General features: G+C 64.6%; 1 protein-coding gene and 1 long non-coding RNA gene across 3 annotated transcripts; one reads left to right on the plus strand and one right to left on the minus strand.

Moving 5' to 3' along the window:
• Nucleotides 1-2607: 2607 nt before the first annotated feature.
• On the minus strand, nucleotides 2608-16798 carry CSRP1 (cysteine and glycine rich protein 1). 2 transcript variants are annotated; one of them, XM_037070493.1, is made up of 6 exons: nucleotides 16694-16798; nucleotides 11509-11627; nucleotides 6701-6869; nucleotides 5772-5901; nucleotides 4039-4132; nucleotides 2608-3690 (listed from the first exon to the last, which is right to left on the minus strand). In XM_037070493.1, the coding sequence occupies exons 2-6, from the start codon at nucleotides 11618-11620 to the stop codon at nucleotides 3614-3616; spliced, it is 582 nt and encodes a 193-aa protein (XP_036926388.1). In that variant the 5' UTR covers nucleotides 11621-11627; nucleotides 16694-16798; the 3' UTR covers nucleotides 2608-3613. The 2 variants fall into 2 exon arrangements, with proteins under 2 accessions (XP_036926388.1, XP_036926387.1); XM_037070492.1 differs by having other exon boundaries at nucleotides 16681-16769.
• Nucleotides 16778-17932, plus strand: LOC119003896 (uncharacterized). The gene is made up of 2 exons (XR_005070072.1): nucleotides 16778-16976; nucleotides 17521-17932. It is a non-coding gene; the product is annotated as an uncharacterized LOC119003896 (long non-coding RNA).

Genomic DNA, 17932 nt, shown 5'->3' on the forward strand with positions numbered 1-17932 from the left:
CCAGGGCTCCCCCACCTCCCCGCCCGCGGACTCTTCTAGAGAAGAGGCCGGGGCAGAGGTGTGGGAGGGGGCCTGGGCCCAGCTGCCTGCGTTTCTATCCGGCCCCGCCACGGGACCTCAGGCCGGTTCTGGACTTGCCCTTGGTTTGATCATTTGTGGTGGGTGCGATTGCAGCATCTACCCGCCGGGGTTATGGTGAGGACAGTGACTCATCGCCCCGAAGGTCCCCGAGAGGCCGTGGTGCAAAGTGAGCGCTCAGGACGGGTGGTGAGGATGCTTCCGAAACGCCCAGAGCAGAGGCTGGGGGTGGAGCCAGCCTGGAGGGGCGGGCCTTTCCCAGGGGGCGCCGCTTCCGCCCCGCCCCCCGCCCTGCTTCCCAGCGCAGGTCCCAGTCTGTGCTCTGGTCCCTGCACAGCCGCGACCCCTGCCGGGTGTGTTCGTTCTCAGCTGATGAATGGCCTCGCCGAGCTCCCCCGGCCTCAGTCCGGCCCCGCTGGGCCGGGGCCGGGCTGTTTGTCCCCGAGAGGGGCAGCCTTGGCGGGCGGGCAGCTGTCACTCAGGAGGGGGATTAGACCCGGGGGACAGAAATAGGAAGTTCCAGGAAGTCCTCGGTGATCATCAGAACCCGTCCGAGCCCAGCTGCTGGTCAGCGGGGCTGAGACTGGGGGCGCGGGGCCAAAGCCGAGTCCCAAGCCCCGCCCAGGCCTACGTCAGAGCCTCTGGAGGCGGGGCCTGGAGTCCTCTTCAAAAGGCTCCTCTGATTCGCCTAACTGGCGCAGATTGGAGGTGGGGCCGGGGGCTGCAGGGCCGGGGCACGTCCCGCAGGCTCTCCCGGAGGGGTCTTCACTTGCTCGGCCCGCTGGTCCCCCTCCCCTGACGCGGGGGCGGCCCCTCCCACAGAATTTCCTGTCCTGCTCAGGGATTAATTGCCCCACACCTAAGAGTAGCTTGCGCCCCACTCTCCCTCCCCGTCCCGCTCCTCTGGTCTCCCTCCTCAGCCCGCAGGTGACCCACACAGGTTGCTCTGGGAGGAGGGACCTTCCTGAAATTGGCCTCCGATCAGGAGGGCAGCTCTGCCCCATCGCCCCCTCGGAGCCGAAGAACAGCCACTCGTGCCCCGGAGCACCCGGATGCCCGCTCAGAGATGGGAGAATCAAGAAGAAGCCCGCATGGACGTGAAGACCTTATTTCCCCTTCCTCCCGATCCGTTCCGAGGCGTGGTGCGCCGCAGGCCTGTCAGCGGAGGGCCCTCCCAGGAAGAAGCTGTCACCTGGGATTGCAGATGCGGAGCCTGTCCCCCTGCCCCCCCGCAGGTCCCTGGAGGGGAGGAGGGCGAGCGGCCGGGCCTCTGCCCCCTGCCCGGGCCCACAGCGCCACCTGCCTGCAAGGGGGCCCACTCCAGGTGCCCTTCCCCGCTCTCCTAGCCCCTCCCCTCCCCCACTACCTGCCCTCGGGGGTCTTCTTGGCCAGCGCCATGACGTACCCCGGCTTTGCTCCAAGGAGGTACATCCAGCCCGCTCCCCACAACCGTGTTGGCGGGTGGCTTCCTGCAGAGACTTGCCCGAGCGGCCGGCAGAGGGCACCCTGTCCCCAGCTCTGGGCCCCAGACTCCCATCCTGGCGTCTCCCAGGGCAGGGAGAGGATCCAGGTGTGTGGGACTGTCCGTTCGTCCTCCTTCGCCCTTTCCACGCCCACCACAGACCTTTTGGGACCCTGAGACCTCGCCTTGCACCGCACTGCCCCGACCTTCCATAGCCTCGTTACCTGTCCCCGAGCACTCACCCTAACCCTAATCCTAACCTTAACTCCACATCCGTGTGGGTCCCATTACCAAGGTGAGGAGGGGTCTGTCAGGCCACGGCTGGACCTGTTTCCAGCTCTGCTTATCATATCCCAAACTCACAATGAGGGTCAGGGAGTGCGGCCCCCAAACGCTGGGCAGGGCCCCTCAGACAAAAGGCAGGCTTTGACAAGACCCCTCCAGGGGCTGTTCACAAAGGGCCAGTCTTCCAGGGCTTGTCTGTGGGGGCTGATGTAGATTGCATGTCCGTGCCCCCGAACTCATGTGTTGAAATCCTAACCCCCCGCTGACAGTGTGGGGGGCAGGCCTTTGGGAGCTGACTGGGTCATGAGGAGGTGCCTCTAGGACGGGATTGGCATCCTTCTAAAAGGCCCAGAGAGCCCCCTGTCCTTTCCCATGTGACACCAAAACCTGCCCATGCTTTTATCTGGGGCGTGCCACCCCTAGAGCTGTGGTTTGCAGGTAGCACAACCCCCAGCTGATGAGGGCTGGGCCCTCACTGTGCTGAGGCTGAGTCAGCCCCGCGCCCCCCCCACTGGGCAGAGCAAGGTTTCTGGATTCCACAGGGAAGTTCTTGGGGCCAAGTGTCCCTGGCACGGTGGGACTTTCCAAGCCGGGAGAGGTTCTGGGTACAGCTCTGGGGCCTCGCTGAGCCCCTCAAGTCCCACAGGACATGCAGTTTCACGTGGGGGGGGGGACGGCCCCTGCTGCAGAGCAAACAAGAGCACAATGGTTTGGGCCCAGGGGCTCAAAGTTCAGTCCAGTGTCCGTCATGCCCCCTCCCAGCCCAGGCCCAGACCCATACCTCTGTTCTAACAGCGTTTATTGACCAGATAAGGGATCCGCTCGAATGCACGCAGCCCCGGCCCACAGCCCTCCCCGGCCACAGCTCCGCAGTGTCCTCGTCCATCCCTGGGAGCAGTGTGGCCACCCCTCCTCTGCTCCTGCTGCTTCTGACCTGGGGGCCTGAGAGGGTGAAGTGACCCTGGGGAAGGGCAGGTGGAAGGGACGAAGACCCACATGGAGTGGGAGGTCCCGAGGGGTGGGTGTAGGGCAGGGGGTGTCCAGGACACTGAGGCTGTGGGCCTCTGCATCTGACGCTCAAGCAGGCGTGGCGGCAGCTCACTGGCCTGGGTGTGTGGGGACGGGAGCAATGGTCATGGCCACCTCAGGATCCCCCCCATCTGGGCCTCTGAGAAACAGAAGCGTGTGCCGGGGTGCTTCACAGGGCCACCCCTCCCGTGGGGAGCTGAGGCCACATCCCGACTGTGGTTCTCAGAGCCCGGTGATCTCCGGCCCTGAGGGAAGACAGCAGCTCCCACAGCCTGGGAGGCCACGCCTGCAGCCCCCTGCCCTGTCTCATGCCTCTCTGTCCCCTCACCCCTGCCCAGTGACCCCCGAGCTAGGAGGCTCCCCAGGCCTGGGCAGAGGGATGTCCAGAGGCCCACCTCCTTCCCTGCAGGGGCTCTGCAGCCTCCCCACCGGCTCCAGGTCACAGTCAGACGATGGTAGACACTCAGACCAGGAGGCTAAGAATGGAGGTCTGTGGGGTGGGAGTGGGTTCAGTTGTCCCACCAAACTGGAACTGCTGGGGTGCCCGCTGGTGACAGTGGCAGACCCCAGGCAGGGGAGCCCCTGAAAGGAGGGAACCTAGGGCAGCCCCCAAACCAGAGGGCGTCAGACATCGAGTTCTGTTCACTAGTGACATGTGGCAGGGCTGAGAAGAGGGGACCGAGGTGGCTGGGGCTGCAGGAAGGGGGCGGTGAAGACAGCTCATGGGTGGGCAGTGGGTGGGTGGCGGGTGGGCCGCCCTCACTCAGAGTGGACCAAGGCCCCCGCTCCTTGCCCAAAGCCAAAGCCCTTGGGCCCGAAGTTTTTAGCATAGCATCCTGTAGAGAGAAGAGATGGGTCAGGACCCTCTGCCTCCAGCCCCCCTCCCCTGCCCACAGCAGACGAACCACCCTCAAGGCCTGGCCCAACCCCAACAGTGAGGGAGCTCCCAGCCCCACCCCGTCCACCCCTGCACTGCAGAGATGACCAGCAGAGGCCACAGCACTGGCCTGGGGCTCAGGAACTGGCTCTGCACCCCCAGCCCCATTTGCCCTGGGACTCTGGCCAAGTCACTGTCTCCCCCAGGGCTTGCCTCCCGTGTGATGCGAAGGGTCTCCTAGATGCTCCGGAACGCCCCTCCCCCAGCCCCGGATCCACTCAGCCCCCACCAGAGGTGACATGCCCACCTTTGCAGTAAATCTCGCCATCCTTGTCGGCCAGGGTGGTTGACTCGAGGCCTTTGCCGCACTTGGCACATCGGAAGCAGGACTTATGCCAGGACTGTGTGGAAAAGGCACAGTTAGTGCCGCCCCCAGGGACGGCGGTGTCCCCGCCCCCGGCACCCCTCCCCTGACACAATGATTGGGAGTCTGCTCAGCCAGGACTGCTGGGAAAACATGACCCGGGCCGGAGAGTGGAGGTGGGGCGGGGACCTCACAAGGTCTCACGCCCCTACAAGCAGCTGGAGCATCAGGGCCACCAGCTGCACCCACCAGAGCAGGCAGGCCAGGGCGTGGGGCCGCCACCGAGGGGCGTTCTCCAGGCCCGTGGGACCCGGGGCGTGGGCAGGGGCGTGCGAGGCCCTGCCCCTTCCTAGCTGCATGGCCTCGGCCACTCCCTCCTCTTGAGAACTTTCGATTCCCACAGGCAGGGCAGGCTTCTGTCACGGGGCACTCTGGAGCCCGGCAGAACAGGTGCCTCATCTGCTTGAAGGCCATCGCCCCTGAGAGAGGGGCCGGCAGTGGCTCCCTCCCCAGGACCCTGAGAGGACCACAGGGCTTTGGCTGGGGCCAGGCAGGCACAGGCCTGATTGGGAGGAACCCTGAGCCAGCGGCTGGTGGTGCTACGCTGGAAGGAGGCCGGGTCTGCGCAGTGCTGTGAGCACAGCAGGAAGGTCTCAGCGTAGCTCCTCCAGGGGACTCAGTGGCTCTCAGGGGAGCTCAGAGGCTGCACAGGGCTGGTGGCCTGGCGGGATTACAGGCCCAGGTCTGTACCCGGTGACGGAGCTGCTGGGGCAGGACACTTCCCAGAAGCCGGCAGCAGCCCACAGGCCCCGTGGCTGACTAACGTGCAGACAGCTCTGCGGGGCCCGGCAGGCAGCACCCGGGCCAGACAGCACCAGGCCTTTTAAGGGCAAAAAGCCTCCCTCAGCCAGTCCCTGTCTGAGGCTGGAGGGTGAGATAGGAAGCTGGACCTCCAGGGGTCCCCCGGCTGCCAGACTTCTGCAGGCTGGCCCCTCCTCCGAAGCAGAGGCGGGCCCCCAGACCTCGGCCCCGCCCAGCGCCCTGCCCTTGCTCTCCAGGCTGGAGGAGGAAGGCTAGCAGGCAGACCACCCACGGGCTGGGGCCTGGCCTCCCTCCCGCCAGCTCCCCCAAATGCTCCTGGCTCCTGTGCATTTCTTTCTTGGCTGAGATTGGGGTGGGGGGGCAGGGCGGGGGTGCTCCTCCCATCTCCGCTCAGAATGGACTCAGAACCCCCTCATCCTGACTCCTCAGCAGAACAGCCTTAACTCGGACTGTGACCCACGTCGGAGCGAGGGCAGGAGCGGTTCTTGGCTGTCTCTCAGCAACTTAGTATTGATATGAACATCCCCTGTTTTCACAGCACCTAATCCATGGAAGGGCCTCCCCTCTGACCTCACGGCAATGCCCCAGAACAAACACTAGCCATGGGGACAGCAGCTGGCACGGTCCTCCCACAAGATCTCATTGATAATGTCTCAAGGTGTCTCTCCGCCATCACAGACCGGAACTGGGGCTCGGAAGGTGGCGGGACCCCCCCCCCCAAGTGGCACAACTAAACGGAAGAGCTACGGCCGGCGAGCCGAGCTTGGAGCTCCAGAATCCGAGCGTCAGGAAGCTGTGCTCCCAGCCCGGCCCTGTCCCTGTCCCCACCCCTGTGGCCCCGGCTGCCAGCTCACCTTCCCAGCTCCGATCACCTTCTCGGCAGCGTAGACGGCCTGGCCGCAGCGGGGGCAGCGCTCCGAGCTGCCGATCTTTTGGGCGAACTTGGATGCATTGGGGTTGGTGGTGGGCCTGTGGCCTGGGGCCCTGCATGGGGAAGGCTGCTGTGAGTCACCCGGGAACTACAGCTGAGCGAGGTGGGCACCACCGCCTTCGCCACACATGGGGCAGGACCAGGGCCCCGGGGGGGCTCTGGGGTGGTTGCCTATTTCACAGAAAGACAAATCCAGGCTCCACAGGGCCTTCTTCTCCTGGAAACCCTCCTGCCCCTGTCACCCACTCCAGCTGCTGGAGTCACGTCACACCTCGTGGAGAGGTCCTGGCCCTGCTTCCCCCATTCCTGCAGCCTGTCTGTCATCAGATTCTTTCCTGGACAAATCTGCTGAGAAATCACTTCCCTTGGGCCATGACCTTGGCTGGAATGTGGCCACGCATCCCTCAGTCAGTTCCGTCCACCCCCTGGGCCAAGGAGCCGGCCCAGGTGACAGCACCCGGCAGAGCCGGCCAGAGGTCAGAGGGTGCCAGCCAGCTGGTGACAGCCGCCTAGTAGCCTTTCCCAGGAAGAGACAGACTTCTGGCAGCAGGGGTGACAGGTGGCAGAGCCGGTCTGGCTCAGACTCCCACTGGCTGGGGGACCCCTGACGGGTTGTGGGCGCTGGGCTGGATTTTCTCATCTGTGCAAGGGGAGCTGGGACGCAGTCCATCTGGGGGCCTCTGGGCCTCCAAGGGGGGTGCCCGGCCTGCTAAGCTCCCCTGGGGGGCTGGCACAGACTGGGGGCTTCGTGGTGCCCGGGAAGTGGCCTTCTGAGCCGTGGCCACGTCACCAGCGGTGGCAAGAGGTAGGCGGGGCGGGGGACGGGTGAGGCACAGGGGCCGCAGTACTCACTCCTCGTGCCGGATGCCCAGCGCCTCCCCCTTGTCGGTGCTGAGGGTGCCGGCCCCCTGCCCGTAGCCGTAGCCCTTGGGCCCATACTTCTTGCCGTAGCAGGACTTGCAGTAGATCTCCTCCCCGTGCACCGCCACGGTCGTGCTGTCCAGGTTCTTCCTGCAGACCACTGCGGGGCGAGGCGGGCAGGCGGAGCACGTGAGGGGCACGGAGGCTCCCGGAGCCCCGTCCTGCCTGACGCCGGACCCTGGGGGAGCAGCCTGGAAGTGCAGTGGGGTGGCCCAAGCTGGGAGGGGGCAGGGAGGGGTCTGAGCCCCCTCTCCTGGGAGCCTGGGGGCCTCAAAGACCCCCCTTCGCCTCTCAGGCCCCAGCGCAGCTCAGGGTCCAGGAGGCGNAGGCGGGTGGGCGGAGCACGTGAGGGGCACGGAGGCTCCCGGAGCCCCGTCCTGCCTGACGCCGGACCCTGGGGGAGCAGCCTGGAAGTGCAGTGGGGTGGCCCAAGCTGGGAGGGGGCAGGGAGGGGTCTGAGCCCCCTCTCCTGGGAGCCTGGGGGCCTCAAAGACCCCCCTTCGCCTCTCAGGCCCCAGCGCAGCTCAGGGTCCAGGAGGCGGCAGCGGCCTAGGCTGACCCCCAGCCGCAGGAAGCCTGGAGCCGCCTTGGCTCTGCCCTTGAGAATGAGACCACGTGTCGGGCCAGGAGAGGAGAGAAAAGAAGGGAAGGAAGAGAAAGGCAGGGCTTTCCTGCTCCCAAAAGTGGGTCGGAGGGACAATATATGCACATGGGGGGGGAGGGGAAGCAGTGTGTCCAGAGGCAAGTTTGGTGTTTCTCCGGTGGGCTCGCAGACCGGCCTCGGGCCTCGGGCCTCGGGCCTCAGTGGCAGCAGTTGAAGCTGCAGGTCTCGGCAGTCCCTCTGGGCCAGGAGGCTCGGCAGACAGACCCCGGGGGACCCCTGGACTTGGCTCTGTGGGCCTGGGTACCTCCCTGTGTACCCCGGAGGGGAGCCGGGCCCAGCCTTGCAGGTAAGGGCTCAGAGCAGCCAGAGGCAAACCCCGTGCTCCTTCCCGCTCTCCCAACGGCACGACCCCTCCGGGGACAGTGTGACCTCGGGCCAGCTATCGTGATCGGCATGTACAATGGCCCAGAGCCTGGAGAGGCAAAGTCTCCCCCAGAAGGGGGCTGCGAAAAGCTGGGGAGGTCTCAGGCAGGAAGTGCTTAGTGACACGCTGCCCCCCCCCCCCCCCCCCCCACCCCCCNTGACACGCTGCCCCCCCCCCCCCCCACACACACAGTCGGCACATAATGAATGTTGACCCCTCTCATTAGTATCTGAGGTTAGAGCCATGGGGACCCAGGGAGGGACAGACAGGCCCAGGCTCCAGAGACCCCGCTTCTTCCTGTCTCTTCAGCTCTTGTTTTAGGATGTGAATTTGGGTCCAGTTTCCAAAAATAAACATTGGGATTCAGTGTGCCCCGCGTCCCCCAAGAGCCTGTCCCCTCCCTCCTGGGGAGGCTCTCAGCTCAGCTCCTTGTAAGTGGCTGCTCTTGCCCTTAAAGGGCCAGTTCCTCTCGCTGGGAGCCCCAGGTTAGAGCCCTCAGACTAAATAAGGCCCCCTCTCCTGCCCGTGAGATCCCCGCCTCATTCCAGCTCTCCAGGCAGCCCAAATACGGAGCTCCCGGCCTGGCTCCGGCACAGAGGGAGAAGGAGCAGCCGGCCAAGGTCCCAACATTCCCTTGCAGGGTGGGACGCAGGGTGCTGCTTCCTGTAACACCCAAGCTGGACGGGGCATTCCAAGGCCAGGGAAGGCAGAGAGGGGGACAGGGGTCTCTCCCGACAGGTCCCCAGCAGGAGCCCCAGGCCTTGGGCAGAGGAGACCCCAGGGCCTCCAGGTGGGTCCCCGCCATGTGGGCTGAGCCCCAACTTATAAGTCCACGGCAGGGCCCCCACCCTCCCAGAGCCCACCCTGCCCACCCTGGCCCAGGCCTCTCCCCCTCCGCCTCCCCCAGGCCCCGTGGTCCACTGGCCTGCAGGCTCCGCCAGAGACCCGGTTGTGGGGGGTTCTGAACGCAGCTCTTTCCAAGAAACCACGTTAAGCCAATAAAGCGCGGTTCGGGTGAGCTATTCGAGCCAGTCAGTTCTGTCTCCAGACAGAGTGAGTGAGGGGGGGCCTCACTCACTTGTGCTGAGTGAGGCCTAGGATGCCATTTGGACACGCAGAAAAGAGGTAGCCCCCAGTGAGGGGTCGCCCCTCTGCACCCTGAGTCTGAGGGTGACTCTCTCGGTTTCCAGAAGGGAAACAGAGCCGCCGCAAGCCCCCAGGATGGGCAGAAGCAGGGCCAGGCCAGAACGCAGCAGGACCTGAGAGCTTCTGTAGCCCACAGGGCTAAGCCTTGAGGACACCTCACCCCCCATCCTGCAGACAAGGAGATGGGAGATGCCAGTCCGAGGGCATGTGGCTCCCGGGAGCTTCCCTGGGCTTTCGGGTTCTGGAACCAGTTGCTTCCGTCAGCCACCACCATGGGGTGAAGCCAGACCCCCCCCCCCCGACCACCACCCCAGCAGGGAGCCAGTCATAGCCCCGCGGTGGGCACTCGCCTCCACCCGTGGCAGGGCCCAACCCGGACCAAGGAGTGACACATCCCTGCCTGCCAGTGGGAACTAGCTGTCCCTGCCACAGCTTCAGGGGCGCAGGGCAAGAATGCTGCTCCCATCCCTGCTCAGGGGTCAAAGGCCAAGCCCAGGGCAGAGGCCGGTCTCCCCAAGTTCGTCTACTGCTCCATCTGTCTTCCTGTTGGCCCCAGGCCGAGGAAGGGAGCACAGGCAGAATCCAGAATCCAGAGCCAAGGACTAGAAACAGCCAGAGGAGCTCTGGGGACACGCTCAGGCCCTGCCAGCAACGGGCTGGGGCCCTCCGCGCCCACCAGGCCCAACCCCGAGGCCTCCCGCTTCCTTAGAAGGGAAAGTCCTCTGAGTCTGTGTGGTGTTCTGGACGCCTGAGCGCAAGCCGGAGGTGTTCACTGCAGGAGGGAAGTGGGGCTCCCTCCGCCCTGAGCAGGCTGCCCCTGCACCAGAGCAAGCATGTCGCAGAGGTGCCTCTCACTGTGGGGGACCCGGAGCTCAGACGTCAGGGGAGACCCCGAGACAAGAGACTGTGCCGTTTGGCCGTTAGTCCACGACGCCCCCTCGCACCCTGGCCCCGCTGGCTGCCTCCTCTGCGCCCCCTGAATTCCCGGCTCCCCTCAACCACCTGCCCCACAGGCGGGTCTTCAGGAGGCGCCCACAGCTGGCCCTTCTCCTCACCGATGAAGCAACATCGGAGAGCAGAGGGGGCCCAGGGACCTCCGGCGCCTGGACCCTCCTCCCAGCCAAGCCAAGCCCTCCTGCTGCCTCTGAAAAAATAAACGTCTGGAACATTCCTCAGCCAGTGAAGTGCTGATAACACGAAGCTGCTGTTTACGACTCTCCCCCCGGGGCAGGAGGGGCGGCAGCTGACCTCGCTCACTCCCCGTCCATCAGACACTACTGGCTGGCGGGCAGTGGGCAGGGGTGGGGCCCCGAGGCCTCCGCCGGTGGCCTGTGCTGATCCACCAGGAAGCGGGCAGCGGTAACCTGGTGAGCCGGTGGCCCATGGGCCGGCTGCTTCCTACACGGGCTCACGAGGCCCCTGGAACGCGGAGGCCACAGCCTCTCCTGCCGCTGCTCCCGGGAGTTAGGAGGGCAGGACTGGTCCTGGGGTCCGCTGGACATGGGCTGGGTCTCGGCCCCACCTGGGGTCTCCTTTGTGGCCCTGCCTGGCTGTGTTGGCTGTGTGGGTCTGGGAGTGTCTGTCACTCACTGAATGCCCATACTTCCTCTAAATGTTTCATTTCCCAAGCCTCATGCTAATGTCAAAACAACCTGGTCTCATTATCTCCCACGAAATAACGAGGAAACTCAACCAGACGGAGAAAGACTAATGCGCCCATCGCCGCACAGATAACAGAACTGGGTCCAATGCAACCCCGACGACCACCCCGGTTCTGGAACCTGGGGCTTCCCTCCTGCGCCCCTCTGCCTGTCTGAGGGTGACATATCAGCTGATCACGGTGAACCTGGGGAGGCCCCCCACGCCCTCACTTCCTGGGGGCTCTGAAAGCACCCCTGGCCAGGGCAGCAGCCAGCACGGAGCGAGCAGTCAGGCCCAGGGTGGCTGAGGTCTCCGGAATACTAGGCATCGGCTCCCCGGCTCCCACTCCTGCGGGCTATGACCAGAGCCGGTCTTGCTCTGGGCCATTGGGAGAGGGTGTCAGAGAGCTTGGGCTCTTGCTGGCCTGTCCCAGGCTGTGGGGGCAGGAAGGGAAGTGACAGGGAGGGGCCGGGCTAAGTGCTGGGGGTGCGCAGGGCAGGAAGGGACAGCCCACTCTCAGCCCAGACTAGTTCCCCCAAGGCTGCAGCTGGCACAAGTGAGGACTTGGGCCCACAGGCTGGTGAGTCCTCGGGCTGGACGTGCCCTCCCCTTAGAGGGTGGGATGTGGCCGCGAGAGAAAGGAGAGAAAGCCAAGTGGAAAGTTTTCCTAAACCGAGTCTCCGTCTTCGCAGCTTGGCTCTGGGCCCCTGAGCCCGCCCACCCCCCACGGGCCCTGGCCAGTGTCCCCTCGGAGAGCCCTCCCGCCGGAACAAAGAGGCCCCGAGTGTTTCCCGCCCCAGCTGCGGCTGCAGCCAAATGTCAGGCTGTTTACATCCCACGGGGCCAGGCCCCCGGGGAGCTGACAGGCCCGGGCGCCCCCCACCGCCCGTCTCCATGGCGACCGCAGGGCCGGGCCGTACTTACTGCACAGGAAGCAGGACTTGTGGAAGCTGCTGCCCTCACACTGCACCTCCTCCGCGAAGTACACGGTCTTCTGGCAGACCCCGCACTTCTTGCCTCCACCCCAGTTGGGCATCCTGAACCTGAGCACAGAGACAGGAATCAGCGTGCGGACGCCCAGGAGAGGGGGCCACGGCAGGGCCTGGGAAGGGGAGGAAGCCGGGGCTGGGGAGGGGGCACAGCCCCGAGGACACAGAAGAAGGGACTGGAGAAAAAATATCCTGAGCAACGGAGAGAACCTCCTGGAAGCAGCCCTGAGGTCAGGGGAGCCCGGGGCTCGGGGCCGCCGTCTCCAGGGGACAGGCAGGCCCAGGATGCAGCTGGCGGCAGGGACCGCAGAGCCAAGAGACAAAGAGACCCAGTGTGTGGGGACAGCTTCCAGCCAAACCCTCTGAGTTTTCCAGTCAAGGAAACGGGCACAGTCCCTCGGTGGTGTGGGCCCATTCAGCTACACCCTGACAGTGATGCTGGGCAGCTGCTCTGGAACCTCCGTCCCCACATGTCCCCGCACGGCCACCAGGTGCCCTGGGCCACAGCCATCGGTGACTCCCTGGTGCCGGAGAAAATCAAGGCCTCCACCCTGAGCGCCCCACAGCACAGCCTCCACTCACTGTCCAGCTCTGTCACCTGTCACTGAGCCCACACGCAGTCAGAGCTGGTGATTTCATGCCCGTGCCCGCCCGAGTGGTGCCCGGTGCAGGGCCTGTGCAGAGCTGGGCGCTGCACCAGGTGGCGGCGGGGTGGGGGGCACTGGAGCTGGGCCTGCTGTCCCCCCCCCCCTGAGGCTGCTGCGGGCTGTTGACGGCTGCCTGCGGCGGCCAGCTTCCCCCATCCCGGTTCGGGCCGGCGCAGCCTGCGCACATCCCAGACACACCCACAGGTAGGGTTTCCGCACCTGACCCCTCTGTGCCTTCTTTGGACACCCACACCCCAAACAGGCCTAAGTCCCCAGGTCCCTAGGGACAGGCCTTGTGCCCTACCGTCCCTTTGGCACCTCTGTGCCCTGGGCATGGCAGGGGCCAGCTGCCTGGAAGGGCCAGCGCTCAGGGCTGCTAAATCACAGAACTTGGAGGACAGTTAATCAGGAGATCAGGGAGGGTCGCTGTCGGCGTCACCACCAAGCTTCTGCTCTTCCTGGTCCCAGAGCCTGGCTCCGCCCAGACAGCCACCTCTGTCCCGAGGGACTCCAAGGGGTGTCTCCAGCCCTAGGTCCAGGGCACAGCCTGGTCACGATCCATGTCTGAGAAACAATGTCAGAGGTGGACGTCCCCACGGGCCCGGAGGAGACCAGTAAAGCGGTAAACCACTCCGGGCCCTTAGGTCCAGTGGAAAAACCCCATCCCTCCAGGCCCGAAGCTCCTGTCCCCGGGGCCAAAGGGCAACTCTGGGCAGAGCTCATGACCCCACCCACGGGATCAGGCTGGGACCTGCCAGGTGAGTGTTGGGCGGGAAACGTGCTCTCACGTTACCTGCGCTGGGCGGCAGGTGGCCAGGTGCGCAGGAGAGCTGTGCTCCTTCCCAGCATCACGGCTCGGCCAGCACACGCCCCCAACAGGTCAGGAGGGCAGCCAGGGAGAGAAGGGGCCTGCCGGTCAGGGGTCAGGGCCGTGCCTTGGAGGTGACGCCAGAAAGGCCAAGGAGAAGACCTCCCCTGAAAGCCACGGTCCCCAGCAAGGACAAAGGGCCAACGTGGAGACGGAGGCTGCGCCACCCCCACACCCCCCCAGGGCTTCTTCGGAGTCACGCACTCAACTGGACTCTCTACGCGGCTGACCAGCACCACCAGGCCCCTGGCGCCCAGCTCTGCCGGTTCCTCCAGCTCAGCTCGCTGTCTCTGCCCTGAGCTCTCGCTCTCGGAAGCCACGGCCACGGCCCCTGTGGAACTGTGCGTGACCAGGGCGGGGCTGTCTGTGTCTCTTCCTTCCCTGTTGCCCCCCACCCCCACCCCGCCATAGAGCACACAGCTCTTCCCCTTGGAGTCAGAAATCTGAAGGTCACCCGAGGTAGACACTGGGGTGTACGGTTTCAGCATTTCAAGACTCTTACAGGAAACCCTATGTTCTAGCAGGTCCCCCGGCGTCACCCACAGATCCGGCCCCTTTGTCTTCAGCGGGACGCCGCCGGTGCAGCTGTTAACGGCCGGTGACCCCAAGCTGACGAGGTCTCAGGGATTTCTCTTCAATTCACTTGAAAAACAAGTTAGCCCCCTTTTCTTACACAAACCTCTCAGGAAGCCCGGTCCCAGGCACCCAGGTGAAGAGCACGGGGTACTATCGGGGTGGGGGAGGCCCTGGCCGAGCTTCTGCCCAGGGACCTGCGTGGTGGCTGGGGGGCGCAGTGCCTTGTGGGCCGGGAAGCCCTGGGAAGGCCAGTCTGGGAGGACGGCCTCCACCTCGGAATTTACACACTTTCCCATACATGGGAATCCCTGAGAGCTGACGTCAGACGGATTCCTGGGGAGCTGCGTTGACAGCCAGCCACCGCCACAGCAATTACCGGCGACTGGAAACCACAGGCGGGGACTGCTGTCAGAACCGGGGACCCCTCCCCCCGCCCCCCACGGGCCCCTCCCTCTGTATGTGTGATTCCTCAAGCCGACTCTTCCAGGCTTTTCTCTCCCTGCAGACCTGGCATCAAAATTCAACCACACGGCAGACCTGAAGAACGCATAGGGGATGGGATGGGGGACCTACCTTCCTGTCCCCTGTCCCCTGTCCCCAGCCTGGCCATGCAGCAGAGTGAAAACCTAGAGGTGTGAGTTCTAACCCCGACTCCATCCACATTTGTGCTGACAAAGCCGCATGGATAGCTTGTTTCCAAGCCGCTGGAAAGCGCTGCACAGAGCTTCTGGGTTTTCTGTCTCCCAGAGGCAGGAATTTCTTTCCTGAGCGGCTCTTGAAAGAGGAAACAGAGTAGCAAAGAAAGTGGTAACATTGGGGCTGAGGCGGGTTTGGAGGCTGCCTGGGGTTGAGTGCCAGCCGACACTTGGCACCTGTGAGCCTCCGTTTCTTCCTCTGTAAAAGGGGCACATGGGCACCTACCTCCTAGACTGTTCCCGATGACACCCGAAGGGCTTAAGCCGGTGCCAATACCTGCTTGCTATTATCTTAAGGAAAGACCGACTCGGGCACACTGTCGGTTGTGGGTCTCTCTACATCTGCCAATTCGCCTGAGTTCTGGCAAATGGCTGACTTGGAGAAAAAAGCCCTTTCATGCCCATTAGCACCTCGTGATCCCCCCCGGGAAGCCAACTGTTCACAATAAGCCGGGGAGCATGAGAGTTTAACCCGTCAGCGGCCTATCAAGGAAGGCTTCCCAGTGAGCTTTCCTACCCGGAGACCCCTGGTAAACAGAAGCGGGGGTGCCTTCCCCCTCACCGGGTGCTCGCTCACTGCCCCTCGCATGAGAAACTGGCTGGTGGCCCAGGGCAGGGGCTCCGGGTGTCCGCCCCGAGGGCCAGCTCAGCCGCGAGCCCAGAGCTACGGCATCTGTCACTCATCACCGAGCATTTGCCGATGACCAGCCGAGTGTCAGCACTGTGCTCCCAGGCTGCAGCCCTGGCTGGACTTCGGGCTCCCGAGGCAAGCGTTTGTGATCAAAAAAGAAAACATGGGGCCAGGAAGGAAGGAGCTGGAGCAGACCGGAGGCGAAGGCCCCTGCCCTGCTGTTTGTCCGTTTTATGAGCTGGTGGGTCCTCACTTTCTCTCCTGCATCCTCCCCAAACCCTCCCACTGGGCAGGGCACCCTCCCCCTGCTCTGGCCCCACCGTACCCTCTGCCTCATAAACTTCCTTCCCTGTCTGGACTGCCCCTCCCAGAGGCAAAAGGTCATCCCCAGCCTCAGGGCACTGAGAGCTGAGGACCCCGTCTGGCAAGAGGCCAGAGCCCAGGAGAGAACCGGGTGACCACAGGCCAGTGAGAGCAGAGTAGCTCATAGCCTGCCACCCCCAAAACCCCTCCTGGGACACACCCCCAAGATGAGTGATGGGAGGCCAGCACCCCAGCCCCCTTAGCTCTGGGAGGGAGGCTGGGCAGAAAGAAGGCAGAGGTTGGCCCCAGTGTGTTCCTGGCCTGTGCACTCTGTCCTCAAAAGGAACCGAGCAATGAGACGTCATTTGTCCACTGTCACACACATCGGGAGAGGCAAATGCACCGTGAAGAAGCAGCCGGTCTGCCTTCCAAACCATCTGTCCCCGAGATGGCAGGCTGCCTCTTCCTGGTACACTTTGTGCTACGGCCTGGGGACATCCCCAGTGCCCCTGCCACAGGACCCCCCAAGCAGAGCCCTCTTGGCTGGGAAGAGCCTGTCCCTGTACCCCTCGGAGCAGCAGGGGTGGGAGGCTGGAGCCCAGGCCGCAGGGAAGGGCCCGAGCTCCTCCTGCCCCAGGCCTGGACCCAGGTCCTGCGTAGGTAACAGCAGAGGGGCCCAGGAGTTTCAGAACGTTCTCCCCGCCCCCAGCGCTGCCTGTGAGCAGACAAGACACCTGCCCTGCAGAGGCTGCTGGGGAACTATTGCAACTGGCTTTCTCTGCACTCACATCAGACCCTTCCCGCACCCGGCCGTCAAGGGCTGAGGCCACAGAGCACCCACTGTGGGTTATCTCGGGCTTCGAAATGTCTCCATGTGGCACCAAGGTGTGGGTGTCCGAGGCGAAAGGTTGCATAGATACCCCAAGCGGGGCCTTGTGGCCAGATGTGCCCCCCCCGCCCCCCCCCCGCCCCAGCTCGCTGCCCAGGAGGGTGGGGGAGGGGTGGCACGGATGCCCTCATCCCCTTGCCGTACCATAAGCGTCAGGGGCGCGCGAAATCGCCCATTGTTCTGCTGTGGGACCTGCGGATGGTGGGGAACCGGAGGCCAGGGTCAGGGCACGTGGGAGCCCTGGCGGGGAGGGACCCAGCGCCTCCCGGAAACAGAAGCGCCGCCCGGCTAACTGCGGCCATTTGTCCTCACTCCGCGCCCGCGACCTGGAAGCGCCACTTCTCCTTCCAACTTTCCTGGCAGCGGGAAGGACCCGAAGGCGCTCAGGACGCACGGCGCTAGGGGTGCAGCGGAGGGGCCGGGGCGCACGGAGCTGGTTAGGCCGGGGACGCACGGTCGGGGGCGCACTCAGCCGGTGTGCTCACCGGGCGCACTCACCTGGCGCACTCACCTGCAGCGGGCTCGGGCAGCTAGGCGGCAAGCGCTCAGGAGCGGCTGCGAGATGCGCCCGCGCGCGCGGTTTTGTTCCGCTCGGGCAAGGCGTGTCCCGGCCCCGCCCACCTGTGGGCTCTGCACACTGCACCACGGTAGGGTGACGTCAGGGCGCCCGCCAGCCGCGCGGCCCCCCCAGACCGGGGGCACTGGGGGCCTGGGGGCCTGGAGACCGGCTCTGGCCTGCCCTGTGGACCCAATGTGAGCTCAGAAACTCTCAGGGTTTTCCTGTCAGCCAGATGGTAAGGTGGGCGTGTGATCTGAGACCCCTGATAACCTTGTGCCCCAAGGGAATGGTGGGGGCGGGAGAGCGGCTCTCACTGCTGTGGGCCCTGGTGGCAAGGTATAAGGGACACGTTTGGCGCCAGACTGAGGCAGGTCTGAGCTCTGATCCTGCCCCCGTGCGGAGTTCTCGTCCTGAACACAGGCCCTCTGGGCTTCAGTCCACGTCTTTAAAAGTGGGGGACAGGCAAGACCCTGTGGGACACGGTGGCCCCACCCTTTAATGGGTGTTCAGTAAATTAGCTGGCCTGCTCCCCCGACCGCTCTGGCCCCCTCAGTTTCCCCAGCCACCCCTGCTATCCAAGGGGTCCCACCCCCTCCAAGAGCAGCAGTTTGGAAAAGTGGGGGCCTCCACGCCTCAGTGGGGCAGACTCGAATCCTCCTCCAGCCTGGGCTTCCTCGAAACCCCGAGCTTCTGACCCAGCCCTCCCAGGAGTGAAGTGAAGCATCTTCTAGGTGGGAAAACTAAGTGTTCACCCAGTGTTTCTTGCTGTCTGCCATCAGAAACACCGCTCCTCTGGCAGCCCTTCCTGTACGCGGGGCTCCCCGAGATGAAGACGTGTGCAAGGACACTCGACCGGGGCTTCTTGGAGGGAGGCAAAGCCAGGGGAATTCCTGGCTGCGCCGCCCTGAGCAAGCAGTCCGTGAGCAGGCACAGAAATTAAATTCTAGAACTACAGGCAGGGTTGGACGCCATGGGCCTGCTGCCCGAAGGTCAGGCTCTGGTGAGACCACCCCCCTCCACCCGCCTCCAGTTCTCAGGATCGCGGAGAGATGAGCTGCAGAGTCTCGCTCCCCGCCTCCCCCGCCCCCCAATTTCACAACAAAACTGCTGCATTTTCTCCTCTGGTCCCTGTTTGTCCTCAGTCCCCAGAGTTCTGGGGCTGACTCGGTAACGTGCCGCCTGCGCCGTGAA

The sequence above is a fragment of the Sturnira hondurensis genome, unplaced genomic scaffold (genome assembly GCF_014824575.4).
Source record: "Sturnira hondurensis isolate 20B ecotype Veracruz unplaced genomic scaffold, ASM1482457v3 Scaffold0018805, whole genome shotgun sequence".
Classification (NCBI taxonomy): Eukaryota; Metazoa; Chordata; class Mammalia; order Chiroptera; family Phyllostomidae; genus Sturnira; species Sturnira hondurensis.